The 19,689-nt window shown below is 40.8% G+C and overlaps 1 protein-coding gene across 9 annotated transcripts in view; it reads left to right on the top strand.

Moving 5' to 3' along the window:
• The window catches only part of ABLIM1 (actin binding LIM protein 1), a 325,950-nt gene that overhangs the window by 173,214 nt on the left and 133,047 nt on the right, over positions 1-19,689 (top strand). For all 9 annotated transcript variants that reach the window (XM_070470245.1, XM_070470243.1, XM_070470242.1 and 6 more), the window contains one exon: positions 16,097-16,280. In XM_070470245.1, the coding sequence (XP_070326346.1) occupies positions 16,174-16,280 (107 nt within the window). In that variant the 5' untranslated portion in view covers positions 16,097-16,173. The remainder of the gene's footprint in view (positions 1-16,096; positions 16,281-19,689) is intronic.

Genomic DNA, 19,689 nt, shown 5'->3' with positions numbered 1-19,689 from the left:
TGCCTGGTGTCCTCCTCCACTTACTTGGGGTCTCTTCTCAAATGTCACTTATCATTGAGATCATCTTTGACACTATCTGTCATGTATAGATGTGTATACGTGTATCTGTGTGTGTTTACATATATATGTATTTATATACAGTTTAAGTTATGTAGCGTTTATTTGTTGCCTGTCTCCCTCTGCTAGGCACCAACAGGGTTTGTATAGCAGCCTTTGGAAAAAAGCCTAGCTTACATTAAGCACTCAATAATAATTGTTGAATGAGTGAATGAAATGTTTATCATTGACTGATACTAATTACAGGTTATTATTTCCAAATTATTAAGTCCGGGTCACCCAGGCTTGACTTCAATCAATGTCTTTTTAAGTGTGAGAAGGAGAAAATTATTTTTGGTTCTCAGACACAGCATTTCTCACACAGTGAAGAACTATTCTTTCTTCATTCCTTTTTTCAACCTTCTAATTTCATGAAACGGAAGATCTTTGTAACAAAGAGAGAATAGCTGTCAGCCCCAGGGCCTTGTTCAGGAAATGATATCAAAGCTCAAATTGAATTGCATTATTTAATTATTTATTTTATAGATACTTTATATAGAGGGGAAGTGGCCCTGGAAGTTTTGATTTATGGATTTTGCCTTTGAAAATAATTATGGTTATTAAGAGAGAGCTGATTTTTTTTAAAGGCATGGTCTTATCTGGTGGCTCATTGTTATAGAACCAGATAGCAATGCAGGAGATGCAGGTTCTTTGCCTGAGTCAGGAAGATCCCCTGGAAAAGGAAATGGCAACCCACTCCAGTATTCTTGCCTGGGAAATCTCATGGACAGAAAGGGCTTGGCAGGCTATAGTCTATGGGTTTGAGCAGCCAAACAACAGTTGCCATCATCACCTAAATCCTTCTGGAACATTGTTTTCTGGAACGTTGTTTTGTCACAAAGGAGTCAGACATGACTTAGTGACTAAATAACAACAATTGGAAACAGAATAGATAGTTCAAAAGCCATGACAAAAAAAAAAAATAGTGAAGGTGGTAACATGAATGAAACTGGAAAAGTTTGGGAAACACTGATTCTGGTAGTGGGCTTGGATTGCATCTGAAGTGATGAGGCTGTTTTAGTGTGGTCTTGAGACTCAAATGTTATACCATATTATAATCATGCCATTTACTGAATAAGAAAAACTTGTTCAATCACTAAGTCGTGTCCAAATCTTTGCGACCCCATTGTAGCAAGCCAGGCTTCCCTGTCCTTCGTGATCTCCTGGAGTTTGCTCAGATTCATGTCCATTGAGTTGGCAATTCTCTCTAACTGTCCGATCCTCTGTCTCTCCCTTCTTCTTTTGCCTTCAAGAAGAAAAACTGCACTTAGGTAAATGTAGTTCAACTTTTAAACTTCTATGGTGAGATTTGCCTGCCACTAATTAGATTGAATTAGTAAATTTTGGTTGCAATTTGAAAAGTATCCTATAAGAATTGACTCTACCCTGGTCATTTCTTTTTCTTTGATTTAATCTGAGAAGAGATTTGATAGTGTCTAGAAAGGTATTGGAGAAGGCAATGGCACCCCACTCCAGTCCTCTTGCCTGGAAAATCCCATGGATGGAGGAGCCTGTTAGGCTGCAGTCCATGGGGTTGCTAAGAGTTGGACACGACTGAGCAACTTCCCTTTCCCTTTTCACTTTCATGCATTGGAGAAGGAAATGGCAACCCACTCCCGTGTTCTTGCCTGGAGAATCCCAGGGACGGGGGAGCCTGCTGGGCTGCCGTCTATGGGGTCGCACAGAGTCGGACACGACTGAAGCGACTTAGCAGCAGCAGCAGAAAGGTATTGGGTTTCCTTGGTGGCTCAGACAGTAAAGAATCCACCTGCAATGCAGGAGACCTGGGTTCGATATCTGGGTTGGGAAGATCCCCTGGAGGATAGCATGGCAACCCACTCCAGTATTCTTGCCTGGAGAATCCCCATGGACAGAGGAGCCTCTCAGGCCTTGGGGTTGCAAAGAGTCAGACATAACTGAGTGACTAAGCACACACACCAGAGAGGTATTATCTACTGAGTGAAAGCTAGAGGGAAAAAGTAGGATTCCTTTTGGAATTCTTCCTTGGTTGATAATATCAACCAATTCCTAAATGAGAGAAGTACCCTAAAACCTTCTAATCCACATTAAACCCAAGCAGAGAGATTTGAGTCACCTTTCTCCATGATGGAAGTGACATTTGTGAGGTGACTTCAAGTGTCCTTCTGTGATTCAAATTTGTCCTTAGCCTTTCCCAGTAGGTCCCCACTGGGGTCCCATCATCTGCCTCGAATAGCCCGTGCAGGGCAACTGAGTGGGTCCTACGTTCCCTCCAGGAAAGAGTGTTTACAGTGGACTTAAGAGTCAGTAATTGCCTTTCTGCTGTGCCTGGAAGCTTCTAAAACTCTGAGTTTCTCTTTATTCATTGAACCTTTATTGAGAAGTAGGGAGAATCTCCTGTGATGCATTAATTATCAGGAGATATGTGTATGGTATGCGGCTACCTGGAGAGGCATTAAACTTATAAAAGCATTTAGGGCAGAGTTGATTAAGTGTGGTTCAAGAAGCACCTACCAGAGTAGCTCTGATGCTGGTGAATGATTCCATTTTCTGGTCTCACCCCAGCTCCACGATCAGCATGTCCGTGATCAGGGTCTAGCATTTTCAATCAGCTCACCAAATTTGATGACCACTGCTTTGTTGCACATGGGCTTAGAATTGGGGATGTGATGATGGGCGGGGAGAGGAGTATATTAGTAGCCTATTGGGAACCATCCAGATAAGGATTCTCTGGTCATGGTCCTTCACAGCCTATGAAGTTCCCAGGAATTGGGTTTTTCTTTAGAGCAGCTTCATTAAATATAGAATTTAGGTATGAATTACTCCACTAAAAAGTAGATATAAAAATTTATGTTCTAAATATACCTGACTAGTAATATGGAGATGGAAAAAGTCATAGTATTGAGATATGTCTTATGAAATTCTGAATGGAAAAAAAAGAAGCAAGGGTCTAGAATTTCCTGTTGCACAGTTTGTCAGCATCCACAAGTGCAAAGCAGCAGACTGAAGTCAAATGATTATGAATAATGAAAACCCTGGCTAACCTATAGGGTGTACTATAAATTCTGAGGATAAATGGTAACATTTGTTTATTCAACAAATATTTTTTTTGAAGTGCCATGGTACTAAAGAATAAGTTATACACAATCAAGCTATATGTATAAGTTAGACATGATCTCTGCCTTCATAGAGATATATCATAAACTGTTTGCTTATGTTCCCCCCAAATTCATATTTTGAAACCCAATCCCTAATGGTATTAGGAAGTATGGCCTTTGGGAGGTGATATGTCATGAGGGTGGAGCCCTCATGAATGGGATTAGTGCCTTTTTAAAAGACCCTTAAAGCTCCCTCATCCCTTGTGCCACAAGAGAAGCCAGTGAGAAGACTGCTCTCTGAACCAAGAAGCGGGTCTGCAACCATACCACCCTCAATGTACCCAGTCTCGTCTGGACCAAGAATTAGGCACTCACCAGACACTGAATCAGCTGGCAACTTCATCTTAGACTTCACAATCTCTAGAACTGTGAAAAATAAATTTCTATTGTTTATAAACCACCCAGTCTGTGGTATTTTGTTACAGCAGCCTGAATGCATTAAGACAGGATATTAATCAGACACTGAAGTAATCATAAAACTATGACTTACCAACTGTCATTGGTGCAATAAAGGGAAAATGAAAAGATCTGCCCTAGAGAAAATGAGCTTGTAACAGAAGGATCTCTTGGTGTGTTTGTTGGGGGAAATGGACAGGTGGTCAGGAAGTGATCCCCTACCCCACCTCCACTCCACCTCTCTGGGAAGAGAGGGCAGCTCAAACTTCCCTTCTACTCTATAAAGGATGAAAATATAATAACGACTTAATTTTTCCTTGTACAAAAAGTCAACTAAAGCAGATTTCATTATTCCTAAGAGCAGATTTTCATACTTTTCTTACTAAAAGTCACTTAATGTTTTTGCATAAATCAACCTGGGAATATGGACAATTGATGACCTTCAAATGTTTACCATGTGAAATGTTTATAGAGCATCTGTCATCTCTCCATTCACCATGGTAGGCTGTGGAGGCTTGAAAGATATATATACATATATAACATGGTATCTACACCTGAAGAACATGTGATCTGCTGGCAAGCATGTGCTTACAGGAGGAGCCATGGCTAGTAGCAGGACGGATGCAGGTGAGTGGTCCAGAGCACAGGTGCAGCGAGTCTGAGGCTGCAGAGAACATGTAGAGCTGAATGGTCTGGGGATGTTACCAAAAAGGGGGCAAGATATGATAAAGCACAGATGCTCAATAAAATCATAGTAAATCTTACCAGGACTGAAAAGAGGACAAACGCTAGGCAGGGGTCGGGGCTGCCTTATTCAAGGTGGTAGAGACAGGGGATGTAGCTGGAGTTGACACTGGCCTTCATTTGGGCAAGCAAGTTTCCTCCCAGAAATGAGTGGAGCCATAGCATTCCTATTGTCATTTGAAAGATGGCATTTTAAACATTCATTAGAGTAACTTTATTTCATTTCAAAAATGGAACTAGTGTTATATGTTATTTATAGCCACATAGTTTTAAAAAGATTTCTGAACATTGGATAATGTCTGTGGAAATTTTTAAAAATCAGATCATGTGAGCTCGTCTCTCCAAATAGCATTGGCAGAAATCCTTGTACAGAATTATGTCTTAATAGAGACTGTTGCCACTTTGCAATGTGAGTCTTAACCGTGTGTTAGACTGTAATAGTTAGAGGGTGTCAAAAATGCTATGTTTTGACAGCTTCTAAAAGTCCATTGTCCTCTGTAACATTCAATCCATGAAGGTAGCCCATGAACATCAAAATTATTTTTAGTGTTTATCTAAAACTATTAGAAAATTCAGGTTACAGCTTCTACTTATGTCAGTGAATTACAATGTACCTTTCAAGAATTAAAGATAGGGTTCTATGAAAGGGCTTGGGAAAAAGCATACCAGTTTTGTCATCCTAGGGTTTATAGGATGTTTACCAGATCAGGCTCATTCTACATAGAATATGGGTATTTATAAAATGCAAGGATTTTGTGGAGTAAAATGAAAATTGAGGGGTAGGTGAGTTGGATATACAGATTAAGAGTTTTCTGTGTTTAGATGTATAGAACAGACTTTTGGACTCTATGGGAGAAGGTGAGGGTGGGATGATCTGAGAGAACAGCATTGAAACATGTATATTATCAAGTGTGAAACAGATCACCAGTCCAGGTTGGATGCATGAGACAAGTGCTCAGGGCTGGTGTGGGAGGTGGGAGGGGGGTTGGGGATGGGGAACACATGTAAATCCATGGCTGATTCATGTCAATGTATGGCAAAAACCACTACAATATTGTAAAGTAATTAGCCTCCAACTAATAAAAATAATTGGGAAAAAAAAGAGCTTTCTGTGTTTAGATAGTTTTTTAAAGTAAAATTGTATTACATAATGTATATGCTATAAGAACTAGCTCTTTATGTTTATATCTTATTTCCAAAATGGAACTTTAGGTGTTGGTAAAATGATAAATTTGATGCTTTTTTTCATTGCACTGTAACCCCTGTGATTTGATGTAGGTGTACAGGTCAGGAAAGTCACATTATCACCTTGTTTATATTCAAAAGGGTAAGTCCCCTTCTGTCCTGAATGGAAAAGCCATTTATTCTACCATAAATAGCTTCCCTGGTGGCTCAACACTGCGTGCAATGCAGGAGACCCAGGTTCGATCCCTGGGTTGGGAAGATCCCCTGGAGGAGAGCATGGCAACCCACTCCCCCCAGTATTCTTGCCTGGGGAACTCCATGGACAGAGGAGCCTGGCAGGCTGCAGTCCATGGGGTCGCAAAGAGTCAGACATGCAAAGAGTGACTAACACCTCACCTCACCTGCCATAGATATTTTTAATCATAGATGTAAGATAGTATCTTTCAGGAGCTTGTTCTCATTTGTAATCACCTCAATAGTGATAGCTATAAGCTTATCTAACCTACATCTCTTGATACATGTAAAGCAAACAGTTCCCTGTTTCTCCTTTAGATGGAAAAGAGCTGATTATTGAGTTCCTTAAAATAACCTGCCATACACTTAAAGACCATTATTACCCTGCCCTGTTTTTCTTTGGTATAATCCCAATTCCATCTACTCCCTCCCACCCCGCCCTGAGATGTTCTCTCTTAGAGACAAGATTACTCTTGTTGTTACCCTGTAATCTCATTCTAGTTTCTTCTCATGCACCTCAAATCATGGAGCACTTAGCCAGTTGCAGTCTTATTCTCTGTGATCAAGACCTTTTTGGTTATTCCTGAGCACGAAGCAGAGCATAGTCTGACCCTACACTTGCGAATTAAAATGATCTCTAGGGTTGTTGAGTTGTAGTCAATTTCCATTGTGAAGGGAGTTCAGAGTCTTAGGAGACTGAAGAAGTTGAGAGAGGGTGGAGTTGCTATCTTGGCACCACTATCTTGATGCCAGTTAGGTACTTTCAGAAGCAAAGGCAGGATTACTGGCTCTCTTTATGCTGTGCCAGAGCAACTTGGCTCCACCCACGCGGTCCGGATGCCAGCCTGATTTAAAGCCGTATGAATAAGTTTGAATAAGGGACAATAATAAGTTTCCATCTCTCTAAGTATTGTGATAAGAAGTGGGTTTTGCCTTCAATAAGCTTGCAAGTGAGATAAGGAGAAAATCCTGGTGGCAGTATAAGGTAACACAGATTAAGAATCAAATGTTAATCATTGTTCAGAGCCTTGAGAAAGCAGAGCAAGACAGGACTGGAAGAAGCCAGCAGCTTCATCACAAGGTCGAATCTGAGTGGGGCCAGAGAGGTTGGTTGGGGTTGTCATGGACATTGACAGGAGGTGGGAGGAGGTGTCTATCGGACATGGGGGTTGGGAGGATCAGTTTGGCTGGAATAAAGCACTGGTGGTCAGGAAGAGTCAGATGAATGTTTGGTAGATGCCAGAGTCTTTGATGCAAGGTCAGAGTGTTTGCAGAGTGAAGAAGGAGGGCGTTTACCATGTTAATTTGGAGGATGTGAGCAGGATAGATTGAGTGGGGGAAGCCAGAGGAAAAGAGTCCATTAAGAGGGTTAATAAACCCCATGCTAATTACTTATTGTGGTTGCTGGTAAAAATAGCAATGCATCTGTACCTTTTTCTGTTTCCTATAGGGTTAGCTTACAGACACACACAACTGTCACTAAGGCTGTGTCCTTGGGGTCTGAAAGCTTGTAAAAGGCAAAGATTCATGACCCAACTGTTTCAGGGGACTGAAACAGGGAAAGGGAAAGGACGGAATATAGACCTGAAAATTTATCTGTGGGCCCAGAATTCCAGTGGGTGGCCTACTTGAGATAGTCTTACCTGGGATAAGCAAGGTCCTATTAAGTCTGGCCAGCCTTTCATTTCTTCCTTGTGTACATTTTCAGCATTTATACGTGGTACTTCCTGCTTATTAAGCAGTCTAAGCTATCAGACAAAACTTTGATGCTTGTGTTAAGGGCCCAAACCAAAACAAAATAGTACATTGAGTGAGAGATATTCTGGGTGATATATTTGTTACTTGAGCTGGTTATAATTCATGTCACTTGCACATGTATTTCCATAACAAGCATTAAAAACAAACTTAATATGTAGTCAAAGATTTTATTAATAAAAGAAGGTCCTATTGATTACTTTTCAATCAAGTCTCTTTGGTTATTGTTGTATATTCAAGCTCTGAATTAATACCACCCCTCAAATGCCTGACCTTGGGGTCTCATTTTGTCATCTGGTTGGACTCCTAACTATCTTCTTTCCCAGAAAAATCATAGATTTTCATGCACATTTAGAAATGAGTGTGATAAACTCTTTAAATATGTTTTGAGGCTTAGTATTTGCTTCCAGGATGATACATTAGCTAATAGTTATTTTTGGTGGAAGCTGCCCCCTCTTATTATTGTTTATGAGTCTCTGTTCAGCTATTTTGAGCTCTGAGCTACAGCGTGTCATACTTTGGAGCTACAGTGCATGGTACTTTCAAAAACACTGCTCTGGATTTCAGGGCAAAGTCTGATTCAGTGAGTCCCCACACTGTAAGGTAGAATTGGAGGTGGCCTGAGAGGATGCTATGTCAAACTCTACCATTGGATTTTCTATGAAGAAAGGGTTTGAGGAGATGAATAGAATAGCATCTTAGATGAAATAATCTTTTTTAAAAATTTAGCTTGGGTAGAAGATGGAGGAAGAGTATGGTGCAAATCCACCCATGAGGAGTTGGAGAATTCTGTGCCCTATGTCTATCCAACTCCCCTGCTCCTGCACAAGGCAGCCTAGGAGGAGGCAGTGCTGGCCCAGGTGAGGCAGAGCAGGGTTTTCACCTGTCAAGTAGAACTTCTAGAGCACAGAGCCCTTTTAGGATGTGGAGAAAGGGAACCCTCCTACACTGTTGATGGGAATGTAAATTGTGTGACTACTATGGAAAATAATATAGAGGTTCCTCCAAAACTTAACAATAGATCTACCATAGATCCAGTAATCCTGTTCCCGGGTATTTATCTGAGGAAATGAACACATTAATTAGAAAAGATACATGAACCCATAACTGAATCTCTTTGCTGTATAGCGATAATTAATACAATGTTGTAAATCAACTATACTTCTATTAAAAAAAGAAAAGATACACATACTGATTTTCATCGCAGCAGTGTTTACAGTAGCCAAGATATAAAAGTAACCTAAATGCCCATTAATAGGTAAGTGGATAAGGAAGATGTGGTATATATATGTACAGTGGAATATTACTTTGTCATAAAAAGATGGAAATCTTGCCATTTGCAACCATACAGATGGACTTTGAGAGCATTATGCTAAGCAAAATAAGTCAGAGAAAACAAATATTGCATGACTTCACTTTTACATGGAATCTAAAAACAAAACAAATGAACAAATAGCAAATAACAAAACAGAAACAGTCATAAATAGATACAGAGAACAAACAGGTGGTTGCTAGTGGGGAGGGTTGAAGGGGAGAAGATAAATAGGTGAAGGAGATTGAGTTACAAACTTTCAGATGTGAAATAAATGAGTCACCAGTATGAAATGTACAGTGTGGGGAATATAGTCCAAAATTATGTAATATCTTTGTGTGGTGACAGATTGTAACTAGACCTATTGTGATGATTGTTTTGAAATGTATAGAAATATTGAATCACAGTGTTGTGTACCAGGAACTAAGATAGTGTTGTAAGTCAGTTGTGCTTCAAAAACAAACTCATTCATAGAGAAAGAGATCAGGTTTGTGGTTACCAGAGGTGAGGGGAGGGGTCAGGGGGGAGTTGGATGAAGGCACTCAAAAGGTACAAACTCTCAGTTATAAGATAAATACTAGTGATGCAGTGTGTGTGCATGCATGCATGCTCAGTTACTAAATCACGTCCAACTCTGTGCGACCCCATGGATTGTAGCCCACAGCCAGGCTCCTCTGTCCATGGGATTTCCCAGGCAAGAATGCTGGAGTGGGTTGCCATTTCCTTCTCCAGGGGATCTTCCCAACCCAGGGATCAAACCCACATCTCCTGCATTAACAGGTGGATTCCTTACTGCTGAATAACAAGGGAAGCCCAGTGATGTAACATATCACATGATAAATATAATCAACATGGCTGTGTGTTGCATATGAAAGTTGTTAAAAGAGTAAAGAGTTCTCATCCCAAGAAAAAAAATGTCTATTTCTTTAGTTTTTTTATCTATGTGAGATATAGGATGTTCACTAAAGTTATTGTGATAGACATTTCATGATGTATGTCAGTCAAATCTCTATGCTGTACGCCTTAAACTTACATAGTGGAGTGTATGAATTGTATCAATAAACCTGAAAGAAAAAATTTGAAAAGATAATGTAAAAAATAAGAAATAAGAGAGAGAGAGGGAAGGGGGAAGGAAGGAAGGCAGGGGCAGCAAGCACATGGTCCTTAATGCCTGAAATGAGCAGGTAAAACCCAGATCCTGCTGTGCAGTGCCTCCCCTTCCCTGGGGCAGGTTCAGAAGAGTTGTGATGCCCTGTGATGAGCTGAGCAGCTGGCAAAATGCCAGACCACAAAGCCAGCATCTGCCCTACAAAAGACAAGAACCCACCTTAGGCTCCTGGCCCCCAGCAAGAATTTTATGTTGCTCAAAGCTAAATTGAAAACGTTGACCACATTGACTTGACATCCCTCCCTCTCTCGCTCCGATGACTTGATTAAAACAACAATGAGACCAGCAGAGATGTCCAATCTCCTGATCTAGAGGAAGAATATGTCTCGTGTTTTACCTCCAAGCAACCTTTGGGCAGAGTTTGAAGTATTACCTATGCTCCTACATTTCCGGCAGTATGAACTAGTTGACAGATGGAATGTCTCTGAAATGAGTTTTGTTGCAATCTAAAACGTGACTCCTGTTTTTAGAAAGTTGAAGAAATAATTGCTACTATAACCCTGTTCGTGCCACTAAAATACTACACTGTTTTCACCCTTAATCTGACACCTCTGTGCTTTGGGCCCTTCCTGTTCTGTGGTATTTTTACAACACAGGCAAGCACCTGTTAACTTGTTTTTTAACATGTAAGATTTTAAAATATGCCGTTATTAATTTCACAACTTTTATATTAAATTGCTTTGATGTACATGTTCTACTTAACTAGTTAATGGTATTCATTGGTATGCAGAGAATCCATTCAGGAGTGTAACTTGTACAAGACGTATGACTGTGGCCGTGCTTTAGTGATAATAGAGGAGGCAAAATTCAGGAGGCCTTGAGCGGGACATGTTTTAAATAATTGATCGTCAAGAAGAAAGCAATTAATTCTCTTTCACTGACAGCTCTTTTTTTTTTTTAATGAAAGGAATCTCTTCTTTCCCCTGGGCATATGTTAACTTTTAATCAAAGGAGAGACAAATAGAGATCCAAAGGTGAAAACCTAAGTATAGCCTACTGGAGTTCGACCTAATTGGGGTTGTGTGGTCATTTGAGTGGGAAGTCTTGAAATTTTGCTTCGTGTCACCAGTTAAAAGCATTTGCTAAGTCATTAATATAAACAGAATAAACTTTAAAAGCATTTTTTACAGTGACTTTTATTTTTAAACTCTAGTTTAAAAATTTTTTTTAATTTATTTTTGGCCATGCCGGGTCTTCACTGCTGCATGGGCTACTAGTTGCAGTGCTCGGGCTTCTCACTGCCGTGTCTTCTCCTGTTGAGGAGCACAGGCTCTAGGGCATGCAGGCTTCAGGAGCTGTGGTTCCCAGTCTCAACAGCTGTGGCACATGGGCTTAGCTGCTCCTCGGCGTGTGGAATCTTCCTGGACCAGGGATTGAACCTGTGTCTCTTGCATTAGCCGGAGAATTCTTTATCACTGAGCCACCAGGGATGCATCCCTCCCACCTTTTAAAATTTTTATATGATTCACCTTTAGATATTTTTGGTTAATTTTTGGTTAATTACACTTTGTCAAAGTGTAATTTTCAAAAAGTTAAATATATGACTCTCACACCAATATAGAATGAGCACTAACCAGAGATTTAGTCAACTCATTAATGAGGGAACTAGCAGAATGTAAAGCCAACTCAAAGGAGAACCACAGGAATGGGTTTAAAGGTGTTCAAGAAAGGATGTCAGGGACTTCTCTAGCGATTCAGTGATTAAAAATCTGTTCTTCTAATGCAGGGTATGTGGCTTCGATCCCTGGGGGAACTAAGGTCCCATATGCCGTGTGATGTGGCCAAAAGAGAAAAGAAAAAGAAAGAATGAGATGTCAGGGTTAAATATAAAACTGATTAGCGGTCTAACAGGGAACAGGATAGTAAACCTGGACCGAAATCATCTGCACATCTCCTGGTCAAGAACCTACAAGTTACAGTTAACTTTCAAAGTCTGGGCTTTTAATTAGTAGTAAAATGAAAGTGAAAGTCACTCAGTCGTGTCCAACTCTTTGTGACCCCATGGACTGTACAGTCCTTGAAATTCTCCAGGCCAGAATACTGGAGTGGGTAGCCTCTCCCTTCTCCAGGGGATCTTTCCAACCCAGGGATTGAACCCAGGTAAAGATCTTGTCAAACACAGATCCGGTGCCTTGGGTCATGAAATAATTCTGTGTGAGCTATTAAAATTCCAGCATGACACTGGAGAAACCTGCTTCTTTCCTTCACCTCGCGGACATGTTTTTGATAATTTTTCTTAACATATTATAAAGTGAGTTTCTCCTTATATGAGACATCAAGGGCAGTCAAATTCATAGAGACAGAAGCTAGAGTGGCAGTTTCCAGGGGCTTGGGGGAGGGAGGGAGAATAGGGAGTTAATGTTTTATGGGTCTAGAGTTTCAGTTTTGCAGGATGAAAGATGTCCTGTGGATACATGGTGATGATGACTGCACAAGAAGGTGAATGTGCTAAATGTCACTGAACTGTACACTTAAAAATGGTTAAGATGGTCCATTCTATGTTATGTGTGTTTTAGCAAAATTAAATAATTTTTAAAAGTGAGCTGACACATAGGTATGTGAATAAAAAGTGAATAGTTATTCATCCTGCTGAGATAACCCATCAATAATCCTACTTTTGAAACATGGGATCATTGAAGTTCTTTGTGAAATTTTCTCTTTTAACAGTTTATCATGGACAGACCTCTAGGTTACAAATATTGATCTAATCTATTCCTAAAAAAAAAAAAAGCTTCATAGACTGGATATATCATAATTTATCCAACTCTTGCTCTACTGATGGAAAGTTGAGTTTTTCCCAGGTTTTTTTTTTTCTGCCAGTACAAACACTATTATAATAAAACTGTTTTAGTACAAGAGCTACTAAAGACCAGGATCTGAGTAGAGGTGGTAAGAAGGCAGAGGAGGGAATGGATCAAAGAAATGTTTTCCTGGGAAAACACATTGGATTTAGTGGCTAGTTGAAAATTTGGGTTTAAGAGTGGGAGAATGCTTAGTGATGGCATTTTATTAAAAGAGGGAATAGCAGAGAGTTTTAGAAGAAATGGCAGAGAAGCTGAGAGAATAGAGTTTATTTGGATGATGCTATGTTCAGATAGTTGTATGCCCTGATTGGGGAAGATGTCACAGATAGACTCTGATTTGAGAATCCTTTGCACAGTCATAGTTGAAACTCTAAGAATGGATGAGATCTGTTTCTAAAGTGTGTGTGCACGCTAAGTCACTTAAGTTGTGTCCTACTCTTTGTGACCCCATGGCCTGTAGCCCACCAGGCTCCTCTGTCCTTGGGATTCTCTAGGCAAGAATACTGGAGTGGGTTGCCATGCCCTCCTCCAGGGGATCTTCCAGACACAGGGATCGAACTTGCATCTCTTATGTCTCCTGCATTGACAGGTGGGTTCTTTACCACTAGTGCCACCTGGGAAGCCCTCTGTTTCCAGGGAGGCCTTATATTTTGGAGGAAAAAGGTAATGTCCATGGGGGTTACCTGCCTGTAAGGGTGTGGCCAAGGAGACTGAGAAGTTGTGACCAGAGAAAGAATAGGCGAGTATACCCGGAGAAGAGAAAGAAGGAAAAGTCTGAGGTTACGTCTCAGCTAGTCCACTCTTTGGAAATGTATGTGTTGTTAAGTACTTTTAGGTCTGAGCAGTATAGACCTTCCCTCCCACTACTTGCTGGGTATACCTTTCATGACCCTTGCCTCTGTGAGTCTGTTTTCAAATGCTAGTTTCCTCGGGTATAAACCACCAGAAAACAGTGGTACAGTTTGGTAAGCACATTTGAGCCACTGCCTTGAATTTAAGGACCAAGCCAAATCAAATCGCAAAGGGCACAGTTTGATTGTAGTTTGGCATCTCTCAACAGTGATTACAAAATCACTTTTAAGGCTATTTTATGATCATATAAACTAAGACTTTATTATTAAAGGAGAGCATGTGTCAATTTCACAAAACCATGTGAACTAGAAAGCCTGGAAAGATACCCTAAGGAAGCGGTGAGTACAGGGATTTCTAAAACATTTAGAATTAGCTTTGAAGCCATCCCTACAATCTGCATGAACATAAGGATGACCCTGTTGCCACCAGAGCTTTTTATAAAAGATCTGTGAACTATTACATTCTGTCTACCTTAGGAGATTGGAGGAGAAACTATTATTAGCAAGGAAAATAATATAAGGAAATTATTATTAGTCCAAATGCATTATTTTGTCACCTGTCATGGTTTTGACAAAGACCCGAGTTTGGAAGAGCAACTGAGTCATAGGAACTACTTCATGCCACTAAGGAGTGAAATTGGTAGGAATCTGCCAAATTTGAAGTGGATTCAGTTTAATTAAAAAATTGGTTCCCAGCCTTATGTTAAGTTCTGTGGTTAGAGGTTTCTACAAATCAAAAGAAGTAAAGCTGAAGACTCTTATCCATAAAGTGCCTTGTAGTCTTGTGTGAAAATTAAAAAATACATAGAAAGATATTGAAGAAAAATCTCTAAGGTGTCCTGTGACTCTCAGGATTGTGTTTATCATTGTTGAAGAAATTTGCAATTAGAGCAAGGTTAGTCCTAACTTCAGTGCCTTGACCCACAGGACTTACATTATAGGAAAAGGCAGGAATGGAAACAGTGGGGGCACTGGCAAGTTAGGGAGGCAGCAGGTGGTGAACGAGCTGGCTTCCAGGTAATGTGATCACAGCAGAGCTTATATGGTCATTTTCAGCATGATGGACTCAGGCCATCATCTTGGGTTACTTGAGTATAAACTGCAAAGAAGGTCATAGCTGAGGAGTGTGGACCTAAACAGACAGATGAACCCACAGTGGAAAGCTTGTTGTAGCTTCTGTGTCACCTTGAATATCTTCAGTAGTTGCAATTAGTAGAGACTGCGAGCTGGGGTGGGAGTGTAAGATTCTATCCGAATCCATCAGAGTCTTACTGTGCTCAACACTTAGTTCATCTAGATGCTTTCATGGGTCATGAGAACTTACCAGAGGAACCCTGGATATGTTCTAGCAGGTCCTTAGGAAAACTATTTAGTGACTGAATTCAGTTCATCCTTACCCCAGATAAAAGCCTATTCCAGCTGCTGGCAGGAATAATCAAGATGAATCCTGGATTCTTTACCTTAGGATCTGAATTGTATAGGAGTCAACCAACCCTGGGAATACAGAGGTTAAGAACAGAGATTTCCAGCTTTGATGTTACTTCCTGGTCATTTGTCAATGGAAAGTCTTTACTCTCAGGAGCCGCCTTTGGCTTTATTTTTCGACAAGCTGCTGAGTCCTGCTCTGGTCTTGTCTGAACATGCAGACCTGGCGTCTCAGGACCTACTTTTTCACACCGTCTCCATACTCCACAGCTGTGCAGGTTTGGAAGAGATGCCAAAATCCAGACACGGCAAAGCAGTCTCTTTTTTGCATGTGCTGATGTCAGGAACAACAGGTTTATCTTGGACACATTCCCTTTTCTTTCCTCTTTGACTTGCTCATTTTTATCTCTCTCTTTAATATATAAATAATGGACTTATCCTATTTGCTGCACCAAGAGAAAATTAAACGCCTGAATGTTTTACGACTATGGGAAAGTATTTCCAGAGTGTGAAAAAATAGACACTGGACATTTCAGCTCCTGCTTTTGGTAGAGTGGGAATTTATTACTCAGCTCAGTAACAGTTTAGGCCAAACCAAGCAGTTGTGTGGGCAAGCAGTGTCTATCTTTCCTAAGTAGCTCTGCCAGAGACAGTTTTGTTCCTATTAGAGACAGCATGACCCAAAGGTATCTTTCCATCAAAGGCTGATTATCTCTGAATCTGAGATGTATCGCAAAGGCTGTTGAGACCTAGCCAATGGAATTTACTTGCATGAGATATTGCATAGCTCCCGAAGGGAAGGGAAACAAAGAGGGAGGGAGGCAAGAGAGAACTTGGAGCCCAACAATAAATAGCTCTTTGTACCAGTCTTCCCCACCCCGAACCCCATACTGCTGAGATCATAGAGTAAGTTAGCAGCATGTGGTAGAAGGCGATGCTGCCCAGTAACTTGGCAGCTTGTGACCAGATGTGAACTTGTCTGTCCACAGTGTGTGGCTGTGACCTGGCCCAAGGGGGCTTCTTCATAAAGAACGGGGAGTATCTCTGCACCCTGGACTACCAGAGGATGTATGGCACTCGATGCCATGGCTGCGGGGAGTTCGTGGAAGGAGAGGTGGTGACCGCCCTGGGCAAGACCTACCATCCCAACTGCTTTGCCTGCACGATCTGCAAGTAAGTGTGGCTTCTGCCAACAGGGAAGTGTTGGATTCTGCTATCAGAGCTTGGAATGTGCGCTTTGGTCTTGAGTTGTACTTAGTCTTGAAATATTTTTTCTTTAAAAAAATTATTTTTACTGATGTATAGTTGATTTATAATGTGTTAGTTTCAGGTGTACAACAAAATGAATCAATTATATATATATTATATATATTATTTATCTGGTGGCTCAGGTGGTAAAGAATCTGCCTGCAATGCAGGAGACCCAGGTTCAATCCCTGGGTCAGGAAGGCATCAGGAAGATGCCCTGGAGAAGGAAATGGCAACCCACCACAGTATTCGTGCCTGGAGAATTCCATGGACTGAGAAGCCTGGCAGGCTACATAGAGTCCATGGGGTCACAAAGAGTTGGACATGACTGAGTGACTAACACACTTTCTTCATATATATGTGTATATATATATATAATATAATATATGTATTAGTTATGTTGTATATATACTATATATATTATTCATATTATATACATTATTTTTCATGTTCTCTTCCATTACAGATTATTATAAGATACTGAATATAGTTCCCTGTGCTGTACAGTAAACCTTTGTGTTTATCTATTTTATATATAGTAGTTTGTATCTGCTAATCACAAACTCCTAATTTATCCTTCTCCTCTCCTTTCCCCTTTGATAACCATGTTTGTTCTGTATGTCTCTGAGCCTATTTCTGTTTTTGTAAATAAATTCATTTGTATCATTTTTTTTTTTAGATTCCACATAGAAGTGATGCTGCATATTTGTCTTTATATATTTTTTCCTGATGTGCCTTTAGATGTTCTTGTTCTCCTACTGTATTATCAGGCTCAGTTAAAAAGTAATTTAGTTAGGAAGCTTTATATGGAATGCCCTCCACTAAACAGTGTGACTGATTTTAAGTGGGAGCCGAATCTGAAAGCAGCTCCAGGTCTTGAGACATTTTGAGCAGTGGGAACATGGGAGAAGATGGCATAAATACTTGGAATGATGAAGCTTATTTGGAAGTATCAGCTCTTACGTGTATGGGTGTGGGTGTGTAAAATTATCTCATTTGCTCTATAGCCAGGGAGAGCTAATGGCCTCAAGGATCAAATTAGACCTGTTTTGTAAATAAAGTTATATTAGAACACAGCCATGCCCATTTGTTTATATATTGTCTATGACTGCTTCCAAGCGACAGTGGTCGAGTTGAGTAGTTGAGATAGAAACCTTATGATCTGCACTGTCTAAAAAAATACTTACAATCTGATCTTTCAGGGGAAAAGCTGTCAACCCCTCCTCTCTAGGCACCTATCATCAATCAAGGTTAAATCTTTATTGCACAAAGCAGCTTGATTAAAATGGTCAATCAGAGAGAAGAGGGAATTTAATTAGTTGACCCATATTTATAGAGTAATTCCATGACTTTTGGTATCATGTTGATCATATGTGTTCAATTTTGCTATGCCTTTGTAAAAACTGTAGTTCAGTTCATTTTATTTTTTAGCATTTCCTGTTTTTAGGCCAGAGAAATGTAAACTCTAGAAGGGTAAATTTGATTTTATACAGTTAATTAACAGGATAATACTCATGGATGAATCATAATAAGATTTAGATGAAGTATTCATAATCAAATTATTTTAGTAACTTTTTGTAGCTATTAGGTCATTTCTCAATTATATATTTTTAAGTCATAATTTTAAAGTTCTGGGTTAATGAGCTGAATTTTTTCTGTATTTAATCAACAGCAAAGTGTCCTTTTGACCTCTCCCTTTTCAAGCTGCCGCCTACAGTCTGGTTGAGAACCCTGGGCTGGCATTCGGGAAGCCCTGTTTCTGGTCCTCTTTCCTGGGCTGGTTTGAGACGTCTGTGAGCTAACTCTTCTACGGCACTTGTCTGTAAGATGAGAGGCTGTGGGCTAAATAAAAGCGATTCCCCAAACCTGGGTAGTCACTGGAATCCCCACGGGAGTGTCTCTTTTTCTCTTTTCTTAATTAGAGGATGATTGCTTCACAATGTTCTGTTGGTTTCTGTCATACAGCAACTCAAATCCGGCATAAGTACACATATGTCCCCTCTCTCTTGAACCTCCCTCCTACCCCCGACTCCAGCTCACCCCACCCCTCTAGGTTGTCACAGATCACCAGGTTGGAGCTTAGGAAGGGTCTTTTTAAAAATATCCATTTCTATGTATAACACAGGGAGCTCAATGGGGTTCTCTGTGACAGCCTAGAGGGGTGGGATGGGGTGTCCGTGGGGGCAGGTTGAAGAGGGAGGGGACATATGCATGCTTGTGGCTGACTGGCGTGATTCTGTGGCAGAAGCCAACACAAAATCTTGGAGCAATTATCCTCCAATTAAAAATAAAGAATGACAGGTTAGAAGGCCCTGGCCCAGGTAAACTCTAGGAGCCTTCCTGATCCTGGCCCCGAGAGATCATTGCTTCAGGTTGGTAACGATGGACAAACATTCATCATCTCTATCCATCATCTCTATCCAACAGAGAGGTGCCTGTTACTGATGCCCTAAGCTGCTGGTGCCGGCTAATGACACCAATTCTTCCTGAAAGGGAGGCCACCTTTACAGTTTACAAATTGCATTCATGTAGAAATTAATCTAACCCTTTCAACAATTCTGTGAGGTCAATCAGAAATTCCTATCCCTACTTATGAGTGACTTTGAGACCCCGAGTCTACAGGATTTTCCCAGTCCTTCACATCACAAGGCCAATATTTGAACTCACGTGTTCAGACTCTTAATTCCAATCCTCTTTCTATCACAAACATTCATGCAAATAACAGAAGGAAGTGAACCCATGTAGGCCGAGGACTTAGGGAAATGAAAGGGGTCAATTTATGAAATAACAGAATTCAAAATTCAGAGCACCTTGCCCCTTGTTGAGAACTGGACTCTAATTTGTTCCATAGTAGATCTCTGTGGGGTTGAAGTCTAGAAATATAAGCCTAAATCAGACACAGGGTCTGGACTAGGGTGAGGCCAGGGAGGTGCCTGGGCACACACTTTAAAGGGGGTGCTCACTCCCAGGTCATGCGGTCCTCCTGAGAGTGGGGACCTCCTTAGATGCTCTATCCTGAGTGCCTCACTGGCCTCCTCCTGGCCCTGGCCCTGATCAGGGGCAAAGAAACTGTGCTTATTATGTCGACAGACCCTTCACTTCCTGATGGCCTTGTTACAGGGGAGGCTGGAGGTTTGTTTGGCTTTAACTGATGAGTATGAATTGATAGGCTGGCTGGCACCCACCAGAGTGTGACCTTGATTGTTGAAGAGAGAGCAAGTTCTGGGTTGGTGGACACCACCCACCTCTGCCTGTGGCATGGTCTCTCTAGTTGGTCAATCCATTACCCTCTCTGGGCTTTATCTGAGCAATGGAAAATAACACGGCCCCGGGA

The sequence above is a fragment of the Odocoileus virginianus genome, chromosome 7, assembly GCF_023699985.2.
Source record: "Odocoileus virginianus isolate 20LAN1187 ecotype Illinois chromosome 7, Ovbor_1.2, whole genome shotgun sequence".
Lineage (NCBI taxonomy): Eukaryota > Metazoa > Chordata > Mammalia > Artiodactyla > Cervidae > Odocoileus > Odocoileus virginianus.
This window is presented reverse-complemented; position numbering and strand designations above follow the sequence as displayed.